General features: G+C 44.9%; 1 protein-coding gene across 1 annotated transcript in view; it reads left to right on the top strand.

Annotated features, from left to right (window-relative positions):
• Positions 1-15,766, top strand: part of LOC102840868 (guanylate cyclase 2G-like) — a 52,532-nt gene that overhangs the window by 21,193 nt on the left and 15,573 nt on the right. Inside the window, exons 7-12 of the mRNA XM_006831483.1 lie at positions 363-484; positions 1,164-1,327; positions 3,416-3,553; positions 7,260-7,343; positions 9,061-9,165; positions 9,693-9,764. Coding sequence (XP_006831546.1) covers positions 363-484; positions 1,164-1,327; positions 3,416-3,553; positions 7,260-7,343; positions 9,061-9,165; positions 9,693-9,764 — 685 coding nt within the window. The remainder of the gene's footprint in view (positions 1-362; positions 485-1,163; positions 1,328-3,415; positions 3,554-7,259; positions 7,344-9,060; positions 9,166-9,692; positions 9,765-15,766) is intronic.

The following is a 15,766-nucleotide window of genomic DNA, read 5'->3' as shown; positions in this document are numbered from 1 at the left end:
ACTCTTAAGGAATTTCCATGTACCTGAAGGTTGGATTTAAAGAGTTTCGTTGAGCTGGAAAAACTGGGCAGGTCAGTAAAAGTTTGAATTAAGAGACCAAGGTCTACTTTTTGCAAATGACACCCATGCTTTAGGTGCTCCTGCCCCATGTGAGGTTGTTGTTGTTGTTACCTGCTGTCGAGTTGGTTCCAACTCATAGTGACCATGTATAGGAGTTCTGAGGAGCAGCTGGTGGGTTTGAACTGCCAACCTTGTGGTTCGCAGTCCAGTGCTGATCCTACATCACCACACCAGCAGTCTGATTGTAAGGTAGTGAAAACTAAAATAAATTGAGTGAACTCTGTCTTTTGTACTTTTTCAAGACCGGTGAGGAATTTCTTCAATATTACTTCGTCCCATGGCTCCCTTCCTGGAGGAAGACCAGCCTGTGGATTTTACAATGAGCTGTGTGATGGTGAGCCTACTTTTACAGGTAAGTGTGACAGCTTGGAGAAGGTGGCAGGCAGAGATTACCTAGGCCTGATGCTCAACCACAGTGCTAGTGACATGTGGGGCTGGATGATTCTCTGTGGTGTGTGCAGGGGCCCCGTGCATGTAGGATGTTGAGCAGCACCCTTGGTGTCGAACCACTAGATAGCATCCTTCTAGTTGTAAGACCCTTAAAGGTCTCCAGACACTGAAAAATGTCTCTGAGGAAGACTAAAGCAGATGCGTCCTCCCCTGTTGAAAGTCACTGCCCTAGGGAAATTGGACTCAGGATCTTCTAGGGAAGTAGAAAGAATCTGGGCAGGGGAGGGCTGCCCACTGGCTAGGAGCTCAGGCTCTGGAACTCGATGGGTCATGCTGAAAGAATGACTCTAAGGACAGCACACAGTAGATGGCCGATCAAAGCTGGTGGCAGCATTAGAAATCTTCCTCCTCATTGATCTCTCTACAGTGGGAGTTCCTAGTCAAAGGGGGAGGGGAGTGCAGGTGCCATGAGAGAAAGGGTGGTCGAGGTGGATTCATGGAAGAAATGACATCTGAGTAAATTCAGTGTACCCAACTCATCCCCATGACTGTGCAGCTTGAGAGGCATTTGGTTGGCAGGGCTAGGCCAGGGCATGGATGCATTTCTTCTGGTGTTAGGCTGACTCAAATCACTTTGTGTTTCTGTCTGCCAGGAACAACTGCCATGATTCTCAAGCTGATGATCCTGTTGGTTGTCTTGGGAGCTGCCAGCCTAGGTCTGATTTTAAGGATGCAGAGGGGAAAATGGCAGAGACAACTTAAAGACATTTGGTGGCAAATAAATTATGATGACATTACCATTCTGCCCCAGAACAAGGTAAGGCCCCATGTGGCCCACACCACCACTCCTGGAAGGGGCCTTGTCTAGAAGCTTAGGAGAGCAGGAGGATGACTCATTTATAAAGAGAGCACTTAACAAGAATGGAGACAGTGGTGGCTCAGTGGTAGAGTCCTTACCTTCCATGCAGGAAACCCGAGTTCCATTCCCAGCCAGTGTACTTCGGGTGCAGTCATTGAAGACTTGTGTGCTGCTATGATGCTAAAGAAATTTCCCTGGAGCTTCCAGACTTAGACAGACTAGAAAGAAAGGCAATAGAATCAGCCAGTGTGAACTCTATGGATCACAATAAATAGTCCAGGACTAGACTGCACATGTGGTCACCATGATTCAGGTGGGATGTGGGGGAGCTAACTTCACAGAAGCTAACAACAACAACTTAATGAAGAGCCTTGCTACCTGAGTTCTGTTTTCAGGCCTGCTGCTTGCTGAATATCTCTGGGAAAGCCATTTAGCCTCTCCGGTCCTCTGAATACACACACAGATTGAACAGTCTCTAAAGTCCCCTTCAGCTCTATGCTATGTGGGTATAAGGACCTATAGGTCCTGCTCAGTTATTCAAGTGTTTCCTAGGAGCATGTGTTTTCAGAGCCTCGGGAACTCCTTTAACCCACTTGTACAATGAGGTTATTAGCTCAGCAAATACTAGTTGAGAGTCTCCTATAGGCCAATCTAAGTGCTGGGCCTGGGGATACAGCCACAAAGGAGAGGAGAGGTGGCTTTTGGGAAGAGTAGGCTTGCTAGATGGTAAAAAGGGGAGAAGTAATCAGGATATGCCAAGACTTGGGGTGCTCACGGACTGGAAGCAAGTCAGGTACCATGTTAGGGGGACTTCAGCTAAACCCGGAAGACTGAGATATATTTGGTAAATCATTTTCAAACGTTTCTGGGATTCTGGGACTCATTGGCCTGGTGGTGGAGGTGAACGATCATTGGGAGTGGTAGGTGGGGAGAACACTGAGCCCAGAGGATTTTGAGCTTCCCTTTTCCATCATCAGTCAAAGCAATCTTGCCTTCTTCATCTGTCTGGTTTCCAGTTAGGACTCCATATAAGACTCTTTTTGAAAAATTGGGTCCCTTTTCATCAAAGGCATTTTCTCGTTGTGGTTCAAACCCACCCTGTGGCTTCACAGGACAAAAGACTTGGAGATCTGTACCCACAAAAATTACATGCAGCAAAACCCAAGGAGGCAGTTCTACTCTGTCTCAGAGTCACTGTGGGCCAGAGTCAACTCAACGGCACACAACAGGAACACTTGTGATTGGTTAGGTATTCATTTAGGAAAATGATTCTGGCCCAAGGACATTGTTGTTCCTGTTGTTACGTGCCATCAAGTCAGTACCCACTCATAGTGACCTTATGCACAGCAGAACGAAACTCTGCCTGATCCTGGCCAACCTCACTACTGTTGCCATGTTTGCGTCCATCGATGCTGCCACTTGGCCGATCCATCTCATTGGGGGTCTTCCTTTTTTTCTCTGACCCTCCACCTTACCAAACCTGATATCATTCTCTAGTGACTGGTCCCTCCTGACAATATGTCTAAAATATGAGAGACAAAGTTTGGCCATCTTGACCTCCAAGGAGCACTCTGGCTGCACTTCTTCCAAAATGGATCTATGGTTCTTTTGGCAGCCCATGGCACTTTCACTATTCTCCTCCAACACCATCACTCAAAAGCATCAATTCTTCTACAGTCTTCCTTATTCACTGTACAGCTTTTGCATGCATATGAAGTTATTGAAAATACCATGGCTTGGGTCAGGCGCACCTTAGTCAAACTAACTGAAAATCATCAATTTTTCTACGGTCTTCCTTATTTACTGGCCCAAGGACATATAAGTAGTTAAATGGTGGAGCTGGGACTTGTTTTATAACGACTACAGTCTACTGCCCACGGTGGTCCAGATGCCAAGAATGATGTGTGTAGGAGTTAGGCACTTGCTCTTCAAGGTCAGAGAGGTCAGAGTTCAAGTTCTGACTTTCCCTTTTATTAACGGTGTGACTTTGGTACCCAGTTTCCTCCTCTACAGAATAAATGTATATTCCTGTGTTCTGTTTTACAGCCATCCCAGAGAGGCACACCTGCTTCAAGAGGAAACCTCAGTAGTACATCCAGTGTGATGATTTCTGGAGACCTTGGCTCCTTTGTCAAGAGTCAGCAGGGGGAAGAACTCTTCTATGCCCCAGTAGGACTTTACCAGGTATGTCTAATGGCAAGATGCTGCATGTTGGACTCGGGACATCTCTGTTCTGCTCTCTGCCTGTTCTCCCTATGGGGTTGGGCATTCTTGGTGCAGTGGGTAAGCACTCAATAGCTAACCTAAAGGTTGACAGTTCTAACCCACAGCCACTCCATGGGAGAAGGATGTGGCAGTCTGTTCTCCTAAAAACTGCACTATGAGACAGTTCCATTCTGTCCTATAAGATCCCTAAGAGTTGGAATTGGCTCCATGGCAATTGGTTTGGTTTGATTTGGTTTCCCCACGCTAAAGCCAAGATAGTCTTGTGGCCCCACATCAGAGTTTCTCAAATTTTAATATGCATACAAATCAGCTGGTGTTCATGTTACAATGCAGATTTTGATTCGCTTGGTCTGGGTTCGAATTTTTGAGTCTTCGTTCTAACAAACATCCAAGTGATTTTTATGCTGCCGGTCTTGAGCACATTTTGAGTAGCAAGACTTTTAGACTAGACCCAGTTCTGTCCCATAGACCTTTCTGTGATGATGGAAATGTTCCATATCTGCACTGACCAATATGGCAGCCACAAGCCATTACTCAATGAACCTTGGTGGTACAACAGTGAAGCACTTGCTGCTAACAGAAAGTTTGATGGTTTGAAACTGCCCAGTGGTCTGCAGGAAAATGACCTGGTAATCTTCTCCTGTAAAGATTGTTGTTGTATGTTGTTAAGTGCCATCGGATCAGTTCTGACTCATAGCAACCTTGTATAGAGTTTCTGAGGAGCGCCTGGTAGGTTTGAACTGTGGTGGTTAGCAGTCCAGTGCTTATCCTACATTACCACACCAGGCCTCCTATAAATATGACAGCCTAGGAAACCTTATGGAGCCATTCTGCTCTGTGAAATGGGCCACTGTTAGTTGGCTCGATGGCACCTAAGAACAGTCACTGCCTGTTTAGTCCCACAAAGTAGGACTGAGGAATTGAACTGAAATGATTTCATTTTAATTCAGTTAAATTAAAATAGCCCATGTGACTAGTGGTACCCCATTGTGCAGCGCAGACCTTGTGTGAGGAAAATTTCGCCCTTGATTCCTAAGCACTGAGGGACCGCTAACCAGTAGTGGATTTTGAGGCTTCTGCACACAAACTGTCAGCTGCTGAAGTCTGAAGCATAATTCCTCCCTGGGCCATCCTACCTCCCAAACCCCAGACACAGAGTAGCCTGTGTTTAGTGATCCTTCAGAAGTTCAAGTCCCCTGGGGGGAGGGAAATTATGTAAAGAAAAGACATCTGTATTTACTCTTTAAAATGGAAGTCCTGGAGAGTAGGGGCAGAAAGCTCTCAGCAAGAGAAGACTTGTTCATTGCTCCAAACTGGGCAAATTGAACTTATCAGTCACTTGAGTTTCCAAACAAAAATCCTGCTGGGATATTACCTACCACACACCTTCAGAACCACCATGTAGGTTACTAGGTGTATTGCAGTCAAAACTCATTTCGAGACGGGAGCCAGTAAGCACACCCAACACATCTCATGTTCCCTTCCCTCCCTCCATCACCATCATTGGCTCCCTACCTCTGTGGCCCACGCAAATGTTGTTGTTAATTGCCATTGAGTTGGTCCCAACTCGTAGCGACCCTGTATAGAGTTTCCGAGGCTTAAAATCTTCCCGGGAGCAGAAAGCCCCATCCTTCTGTTGTGAAGCAGTGTGTGGACTCAAACCATGGACCTTGTGGTTGGCATTCCAGTGCTTACTGTCTGGTCTGCACAATAGTGTTGTCAACAGTCCTTAACAAGGGATTCAAGGCACTCTGGCATCTAGGCCCAACCTACTTTTAGACCTTCCAGATCTTATGCTCATCAGATTGGTCTTGTCGATTATGGTGCGTGTACTCTACTCCCTAACAATGCCATGCTTGCTCCCCTTCATCCCATCCATCTGGAACCTTCTTACCTGTCATGGTTCCATGTAAGGATTGTCTCTTATAAGAACACTTTTCTTTATCTCACAGGGATCTCTTCCTTCCTCCTTGAGACTCCAATCACCATGCTTCTTGTCCTAAGTCATTAATTCGATACTGCCAAATAGTGTGGCACGGCAAGTTAATGCACTGGATGGCAAGGTTGGTTTGAACCATAAGGTTGGTGGTTCAAGCTCACCAGCCGCTCCTCAGAAACCCGATACAGGGTTACTGTGGATTGGAACTGACTCAACAGCACTTCTCAACAACAACAAAGTCAAGAGGCAGATCTTGGGCTGGTTGGTATTTCACTTGTTCCATGGCTCACCTTTTCTTGGTTACAGACCCAGTCACTTCTTTCTACCAGCTCTTTTCACATTGCTGTATGTTTTGGTGGTGAGTGATTAAGGGCCTCTCTAAAAGCAGACTCTATAGATAATCACAATAAGAGATGCTGCTTGCCAAAAATTTTATATGTGCCAGGCCTTGAACTAACAGTGCTACATGTTAGCTCATTTAATATTCTTAACAATCCTAAGAGATTCCAACCCACAGCAACCTTACAGGACAGAGGAGGACTGACCTTTAGTGTTTCCTAACCTGTAGATCTTTCCAGAAGCAGACTGTTGCATCTTTCTCCTGAGTAGTGGTGAGTGGGTTCAAACTTCTGACATTTTGGTTAGCAGCATGTGCTTAATCATTGTGCTGGACAGTGGTAGAGCTGGACTTTGAACCCAACATCTAACTTCAGACTTACACTTGGGTCCCTACTTCAATATACTCTCAGCATAATAATGAACATTACTATGTAATAGGAATCATTATATAATTTGTATATAATTTATGATTATACAACAGTGCAGTGTGATGATGTCTCTTATCTGGCTGCTGCTGCTGCAAGCATGCCATTTTTACATATAGTCTTGGAGTAAATAAATAAGCTAAATCAACTCGACTGTGACTCATGTTTGTTGTTAAATGCCATCGAGCCAGTTCTGAGTCATAGTGGCCATACAGGGATTCCAAGGAGTGGTTGGTGAGTTTGAACCACCAACTTGTGGTTCAAAGTGACCTTATAGTCAGTTCAGCGCTTTATCCTACAGCCCCACACAAGGACTCCTGGTAGCCCTGTGTGTATCAGAGTAGAATAGAGCTCCCGAGCGTTTTCAGTGTCTGACATTTGAGAAGGCATCTCTAGGTGGACTCAATTCACCAATCTTATGGTTAGCAGCGAAACACTTAACCACTTCACCACCAGGAACTTCAGTCTTGCAGTCAGATGCTCAACTTCCGGCTACTGATGGTCCAAAGGATGCTTCCCCAGTTTCCTAATGTGTGATTTAGACAAGTTATTGGATTTCCATGATCCTGTCTGGAAATGGGTTATGCATACCTACCTTGCCATTTCAATATGTTTCGTATTTAGCATCTAGCACAGTACCTGTTTTGGGGTGGTACAAATAGTTAATGTGCTCAACTGCTCATCAAAAGGTTGGAGGTTCAAGTCCACCCAGAGGTGCGTTGGAAGACTGGTCTGGTGACCTACTTTCTAAAACGCAGCCATTGAGAACTCTATGGAGCTCAGTTCTGCTCTGACACACAGGGGTTGAGTCACAACTGACTGGATGGCACTGGGCAGCACAGTGAGGAGCTCACTGAGTTTTCCTACAAGTGGCCTTCCGGCTCCCTTCCTAGCCTTTTCTGGGGAAGCTTCCGCTGGACCATCCTGGGTTAAGCACCCTCTGCTTTGTTTCTTGCTCCAGGGAAACCATGTAGCCATTCGCTATGTCAGTGAGCAAGCTGAAGCCTGGATTAAGAAGCCAGCTGTACTTCAGGAAATCCGACTGGTGAGGCTCCGCCCTTTGGGGGAAGGGGGAGACCACTGCCCTGTGCTCCTGACACCCCCTCCCATGACCTGCTTCTACTTGTGAGGAGTGGTTCCCATCCCAAAGGAGTAAGGGTATTCCCTTAACTTGGCGCTCACCTCTTCCCTCTTCACTGACAACCCAATTTGGATTTCAGATTCTTTGGTGCCTGAAGTGTGGGATCTCTCCCAGTCACCCTTTTCTTCACTTGATCCTTCCTTGGTCCTTAATCCTCTATGTTTGTGATGGTTGTTCACCTGCCTTGAACCTGCTCCTTGGAGAGAGAGTCAAGTTCCTGGGATCTGATTCCTAGCTCTATATCTAGGATCTGTCTTGGCCCATATCCTGATACTGCCAGTCATAGATAAACAAGGATGGGTCTACCCTTTGTGACATGGACTAGTTTATATCTACATACAGGATTAGGCTTAGATTGTCCACTGGTTTATTTTCTGATGGAGACCATCTGACTTTACATCCCACCTCTGTTGCTTATAAGTTATCTATTTCTGTTGTTGTTAGGTGCCATCGATTTGGTACCGATTCATAGCGACATTATGTACAACAGAATGAAACACTGCCTGATCCTGGGCCAACCTTACAATTGTTGCCACGCTTGAGCCCACTGATGCTGTAACTTTGCCAGTCTATCATGTTGGGGGTCTTCCTCTTTTTCTCTGACCCTCCACCTTACCAAACATGATACCTTTCTCCAGTGATTGGTATCTCTTGACAATATGTCTGAAGTACGTGAGATGAAGTTTGGCCATCCTTGCCTCTCAGGAGCACTCTGGCTGCACTTCTTCCAACACAGATCTGTCTGTTCTTTCAGAAGCCCATGGCACTTTCAATATTCTCCTCCAACACCATAACTCAAAAGCATCAGTTCTTCTACAGTCTTCCTTATTCCCTGTCCAGTTTTCACATGCATATGAGGTAATTGAAAATACCATGGCTTGGGTCAGGCGCACCTTAGTCCTCAAACTGACATCTTTTCTCTTCAATACTTTAAAAAGGTCTTGTGCAGCAGATTTGCCTAATGCAATACATCGTTTGATTTCTTGACTGCTGCTTCCGCGAGTGTTGATGGTTGATCCAAGAAGAATGAAGTCCTTGACAACTTCAATCTTTTCTCCGTTGATAAGAATGTTGTTTGTTGGTCCAGTGGTGAAGATTTTTGTGTTCTTTACTCAGAAACTCTGTTCAGGGTCGCTATGGGTCGGAACCGACTCGATGGCACTTAAGAACAACAGCAACAGCATTGAGATGTAATCCATACTGAAGGCTGCGCTCTTTGATCTTCATCAGTAAATATTTTAAGTCCTCTTCACTTTCAGAAAGCAAGGTTGTATCATTAATTGACCACCTCAAGTATCAGTTTCCCCATCTGCAAAATAGGAGCAACAGTAGTCCTTATCTCATGGGATCTTTGTGAGAATCAAATGAGAGAAAGGATGCAAAACACATAGGTGACATCGTTCCTGGCATTGAAAACATACTCTATTGTTGTTGCTGTTAAGTGTCATTGAGTTGATTCTGACCCATAGTGACCCTGTATAGGGTTTCCAAGGAGCATCTGGTGAGCTTGAACCACCAACCTTTCAGGTCAAATGGCTTTGTGGTCTGGTGCACTAACCCACAGCGCCAGGACTCCAATCTATAGAGTCTATATTACTCCTATTACTGTTATTATTTTTAGATGTGTGACTTGAGACACGACAACATCGTTCCTTTCTTTGGTGTTTGCATGGAACCACCTAACATATGCATTGTCACCCAGTATTGCAAAAAAGGAAGTTTGAAGGTAAGCATAGTAGAAAAGCTTACCTCAGGTTTGATTACTGTCAAATAATAAGGAACCTGATCAGCGATTGTCCTCTTTGGTCCAAGGGTGGTTCCTGTCTGGTCTGATTGTAAGACCTGAAATTTTTTAGTCAGCCTGTAGGTGATAAAATTACCCCTGGTGTCACCAAGAGTCTGGGGTTCTTTGTTTTGGATGGAAACTGTCTGAATTTGGCTTTACCTCCTAAGATGTGACAGCTTTTGTTGACTTGTGCTTCTGGGCTGATCCTATACATGATATGTGACAATTAGCTTTATGTCTGGAAAAAGGAATTTTTTGTAAAAGTCAAGACTGTGTACTTTCTCAATTCTGAGTCAATGCATAGTACAGTAATCCTGGAAAAATGTCTGGTTACTAGATTTAGATAGCTCTGCCTCAGATCATATTCAATGTATGAGAGCTCACTGTGCTTTGGGTCAAGTCACTGGTGAAGCTCACTGTGCTTTGGGTCAAGTCACTGGTGATATTTTGAATTAACTGTCTTTCAGGATGTTTTGGGAAACTCAGGTATTGAAATGGATTGGATATTCAAGCTGTCATTTGCATATGACATAGCCAATGTAAGTATAACTTAAACTTGAAGAGCAAATTCCAAAGTGTTTCTGAGTTGTTCTCTGTGTTGGACTGAAATGGATCTAAGAACTTTTCAAGGTTGATTTGAACCTCAAAAGGTGGTGGTTCCAACCCTCCAGCCGCTCCTTGGAAACCCTATATAGAGGCGATATGAGTCAGAAACAACTCGATGGCACGTAACAGCAACACACTTGTTTTAAAGATTCTTGTCTTCCTCCAATCTCCTCTTGAAACAAAATGACTTCAAACCTAACAGCTACCGCTTCAACCAGATGTTCCGTGTTTCTGCCTCTCTGACCTCAAGTCAAGATTGAGAGAGGAAAGCATTTTATATTCAAGTTGGGATAGGTGCCTTGTGGTTGCTAGTGTTTGGTACCATTGAGTTGCATCTGATTCATAGCGACCCTAAACACAACAGAAGGAAACGCTGGCCAGTCCTACACCATCCTCACAACTGTTGCTACGTTTGAGCCCATTATTGCTGCCTCCAAGTCAATCCATCTCATTGAGGCTCTTCTTTCTTTTTGCTGATCCTTCACTTTACCAAGCTTGACATGCTTCTCCAGGGACTTGTCCCTCCTGATAACATATCCAAAATATGAGAGATGAAGTCTGCCCATCTTCACTTCTAAGGAGCATTCTGGCTGTACGTCTTCCAAGACAAATTTGTTTGTTCTTCTGGCAGTCCATGGTAACTTATTATTCTCCTCCAACACCATAATTCAAATGCATTAATTCTTCTATGGCCTTCCTTATTCATTGTCCAACTTTTACATGCATATGAGGTGATTAAAAATACCATGGCTTAGGTCAGTGCGCCATTTTCCTCAAAATGCTGGGCTTACCCAATCAGTGAAGAAAAGGGTATTTACATTTTAGAGTAGGTTGTTTTATTTTATTATTTTTCCAAAGAGAATGTAATTACTAGACCATTAAGTGAGATGGGAAGGATTCCTAATATTCCAGAAAATGGAAATCAGTGCTATGAAATCACAACACTGCTACCCTTTGAGGTGAGCTTTGAATTCAGAAGGTGTATCTATCTGTGTAAGGAAGCAGAAACTGCTTTAGACAAGGGGATGAACAAGAAGAGGATAATAATAATAATGTTGTTGTTGTTAAGCGCTGTCGAGTCGGTTCCAACTCATAGCAACCCTGAATAGGGTTTCTGAGGCTGTAAATCTTTACGGGAGCAGAAAGCCTCCTCTTTCTCCCGTGAAGCAGCTGGTAGTTTCGAACTGCTGACCTTGCGGTTCATAACCCTATGCTACCAGAGCTATTCTTAATAATAATAACTAACCTATATTTCGTGCTGAGTTTGGGCCAGGCACCGTCTAGCAGGTGGTATGCATTAACTTATTTCCTTATCATAAGAAAATGTCAGGTAGATCCACTGTGACCCTCATTTCACAGAGGGGCAAGCAGGGCACAGAGCGTTTATATAACATGCCCTAAGTCTCATAGCTACTGATACCAACCATAAGAAATGGTACCTGCTATCCCTTCTAACTCTTTCTACTCAACTGAGTTCAATAATTTGTTGCAATGAGTACACAAAACTCAGGCACCACACTCACAATTAGGGGGTTTTAGGGAGGTTAACAGGTTACAATGCAGGAACAAAAACTGCTCAGGGCATATTTCTAGTCAGGACAGTCTCTCCGTCACTGTGCCCACAGGCAGGCTTCTCTCTGGCCCTTGGCCTGGCCTCTATCCTGCCTAGGCAGTGTTACAAAGCTCTTTCAGAGCTGTTTATAAATGCCTGGTGTGGCATTGTGGGTTAATGAGTCAGACTGCAAAGTCATTTGAACTGCAATGTCGCTGGTTCAAGCTCACCAGCTGCTCCTTGGAAACCCTATACAGGGTCACTATGGGTTGGAGGCAACTTGGTGGAACTTAACAAAAACATAAACGCCCAAAGGACACTCCACTCCTCTATAAGCCTCAGCTTGAAGGAACTCAGCTCTGGCTCTGTGGGTCAGCAAATTTAGCTCTCCTGTTAAGTTCCTGGACGCACCCCACTCCACAAGTGAACCTCATGCCTAATGGCCCTCAGTTTTACTTGCTCTGTGGGCTGGGAGGCCCACCACTCTGTCTCATGCTCCGGATCTTGGCTCTGGTGCAGCTGCATCTCTGCCCTTCCTCCTTTCTGTCCCTGGAAGGTTCAATGCACAGAGATCTCAGGATCCAAAGGCTGTGTTCTACTCTTGGCTTTTCTTCCTCGGTGGTAGTAAGATCACCCCACCTCTGCTTCTGAGATGATTCATTTTATACCCAGTAGGAAGACCCCCAGTGAGATGGATTGCCAAAGTGGCAGAAATACTGACATTGGCCCAGGATCGGGCAGTGTTTTGTTCTGCTGTGCATAGGGTCACTCACTATGAGTCGGTACCGACTCGATGGTACCTAACAACAACAACAGGATGGCAAATTTGGCTAAGCACAATTAGCCCTGTTAACACTCACTCACAACTGAATCTTATAATCCATCAGTACCTCCCCCACCTTTTCTTACCCAGACCCATCAGGAAAAAGTTATTTGGTGGGAGTTTACAAAACCATGGCTAGAAAAGACATTAAATAGCTCACTGGCATCAAGTCGATTCTGACTGTTTATAGTTTCCAAGACAGTAAATTGTTACAGGAACAGATAGCCCCATCTTTCTCCCTAGAAGAAAAGTGGTGGGTTTGAACTGCCAACCTCACAGTTAGCAGCCCGACAATGAACCCACAGAGTCAGCAGGGCTTCTAAGCTCCTTGTTGCTCAATCAATGGTGGAGCCAGGATTTGAACCTAAGCATTTTTGAGCCATGTGCCCTTAACCACTCGGTTACACTGGCAGAACTGGGTGCTCTCTGGACTTTATAGTGAATGCAGCGAAGGGCTTCTCTTCCTCAAGGCAATCAATGCTCTTGTTTCTAACCCACTGAATCTTTATGGCCTTGTGACAGTTTGACTTTCTAGGCCTTCGTGGGAAGCCAGCATATTATTATCCAGAAAGGTAGACAAACAGAAACCTCTCTGTGATTGGGTCTCCATGGGCAACCTTGGGTCTCCATCGTCATTACTTCAATAAACCTCCATTGAGCATCTGTGTAGGGTTGGTTTATTTTAATCTGGGCACTTTAATAGGAAAACAAAGGCTTGTTTCTGGCTGTGAATGGTTTAAAATCTAGATATGGAGGAACCGCCCCTCCCCAACAACCCAGCAATCAAGACATGTACATATGAAACGTACATATGAAATGTATAAGTGGCAGTGGAACGGTTGTAAATGGAGGCGCCTCCCAGCTCTGTCTCTGTCTGCTGTGCACAGGGAACTAGGCTAGACTGAAATGCTCTGAATCGAGTCAGTTCCTGGTGATGTCAACTGTTAGTGTGCTTAGCTGCTAGCTGGGAAGTTGGAGGTTTGAATCCACCCAGCTGTGTGCTGGAAGCAAGCCTAGTGGTCTGCTTCTCAACAATCAGTCCCTGAAAACGGAATGGAGCCCAGTTCTAGTCTGACACATACAGGGTTACTGCGTGTCAGAATTGACTTAAAAGTAATTTTTATTTTTTGGCTTTATCCCAATGAAAACAGTTGGTATTATTTATATTGGACATGAAAAGCAAGCTGCTAAGTAAATTCTCATCAAGGTGTAAATGATCAGTAGGGTTCATTCACCTTTTCAGGATAGGTATTTAGTTTTCAAGCAACACTGAAAATAAGGTTTCTCTGAAGTGGCCTTCTGAATGGAGACTTTGAAGTGGCCATCCCCTAGTCCGGCCACCCCCAACCCCCACCCCAAGTCTGTGTCTGAGGAACAGAGATGTAAATGGCTTTATCAATCGTTATTTATGTGGATTTCATATTGAAAGATAAGAGTTTAATATATTGCTGTTGTTGTTAAAGTGCTGTCAAGTCGGTTCCAACCCATAGCGACCCTGTATAGGGTTTCCAAGGAGCAGCTGGTGAGCTTGAACCATCAACCTTGCTGTTCAAACCAACTTTGCAGCTTATCAAATTAACCCACAGCGTCACACCAGGACTCCTTAATATATTGAGGGAAAGAAAATATATTATTAGAATTACTTTGATCTGTTTCATTTTTTTTAATGTACTGGAAAATTTTTAATTGCACATGGCTCTGCTTATTTTTTTATTCCATAGTGCGGTTACTAATATCCACAAGAAATCTCATTATGAATTCATTACTAACACCACCATTAAAAATATTGAACTCCATTTTAAACAGGGAAGAAGTGAGACCTAGCAAAAGGAGCTGGGATTAGCAGCTCGTCTCTTTCCAAAGACTGCTAAGTACCAGAGCACCCAAACACCTCAACACAAAACCCTAAGCCCATTCTGACTCATAGAGACCCCATGTGTTAGAGACTAGGACTGCTCCATATGGTTAGCTTGTCTGTCCTCTTTACAGAAGCAGAGCTCCAGGCCTAGCTTCCATAGAGTAGCTGGAGGCTTTGAACCACCAACCTTTAGGTTAATTTGTTGCTAAGTGCCATTGAGTGGGTACCGACTCATAGCGACTCTGTACAGGGTCTCCAAGGAGCGGCTGGTGAACTTGAACTACCTTGAAGTTCAAATGACCTTGCAGTCCAGTGCATTATCCCACAGTGCCACACCAGGATGCCTTTAGGTTAATAGCTGAACGCAAACCATTAGTTAGTGCCATCCAGGGTCCTTTACTAGGGGTACGGATGTAGGAATTAGAGGTGGAGGTCCTGTGAGCCTTACTTGATTCTCCAGTAGAGAAAGAATTCAATTAAATGCATGACTGAACTGCTAAAGGAGCATGAAATCTGGCATGAAATTATAAAACCTCGCATCATTCTATTGTTCTCTGATGATATATAAAAATATCATCCATTGTTTGTCAAGACAGGAAATAGAGAGATGACTGCCACCTCTTTGAGACGTCCACACCTCCAATGATTTTTGAATGTCCTGAGAGTGTTTTTTGCATGGTGACCAAAATGTAAAATTACTGCTGTTTGGTGATCTTGGCAGTGCCCAGGACAGGGAAAAGGCAGTGTGCTCTGGTGTGTGTCAAGGATGGTCGAGGCCTGCTCTGTGTTGACCCAGAAACAGACGCAGGTTCTCTTTGGGAAGGCAGCTGCCCCATGTTTGGATAGAGGTCTCCATGAGGACTTCCTGAACAAACACGGCTCTCACCAGACTTCAGGCCTGGACCTTGGCCTGTTGGAACCTGACTGGGGACATTCCAGAGGCAGTCCCCACCAGGCGCTTCCCTGAGAGTAGCCTGCCACACTCTGTGTAGGCACTTTTGTCTGGTCAGTTGAATGGCCTGGGATTCCCATATAAGATTCAACTTTACTGGTTCACAAACACACCACACACAAGCCATGCTTATCACAGGAGGCGGCCTCCTGATTTTTATATATTTGTTTTGGAGGGAAGGCAGGGGCGAGGAGAGGGTGCCTGTCCACTGTCTTGGCCATTTCCTGGGTGTGTATGTATCAGCCCATGTCTCAAACACAATATTGCCCACAGGGCTCTTGCTAGGGTGAGGCAAAGACTCAGCTTCAGAACAGCTGGAAGGAGTGGCAAGTCTGTGTCCTTGTATGCTCAGTGACAGTTCAGGACAGGTCCCCCTCGTCCCTCCTTTCTGGGCCTGCTCAGAAGTGCATAGGTGGCTTCACACCCTCTTCTCAGAGGGGTTTTTGAACCTGATTGTTTTTGTATGATGGAGTTGGGGGAGTACAGCTTTGAGCTGCATCCTCCCCCATCCTCCTCCCCCATCCTCCTCAGAGCACAGGAGTGGTTTAGAAGAGGCTGGGCTCTGAAGAAGCTCTGCTATCTTCTCCTTGGGAGCAATTAACAACCTCAGGTGCCTGAAACCTAGGAAACAAAGAATGGAAACATTGAAAAAAACCGTTTGTGGTTGAGTTGGCTTTAACTCATGGTGACCCCCAGTGTGTCAGGTAGAACTATGCTTTGTGGTTGAGCTGGCTCTAACTCATGGTGACC

Source organism: Chrysochloris asiatica, unplaced genomic scaffold (genome assembly GCF_000296735.1).
Source record: "Chrysochloris asiatica unplaced genomic scaffold, ChrAsi1.0 scaffold00003, whole genome shotgun sequence".
Taxonomy (NCBI): domain Eukaryota; kingdom Metazoa; phylum Chordata; class Mammalia; order Afrosoricida; family Chrysochloridae; genus Chrysochloris; species Chrysochloris asiatica.
This window is presented reverse-complemented; position numbering and strand designations above follow the sequence as displayed.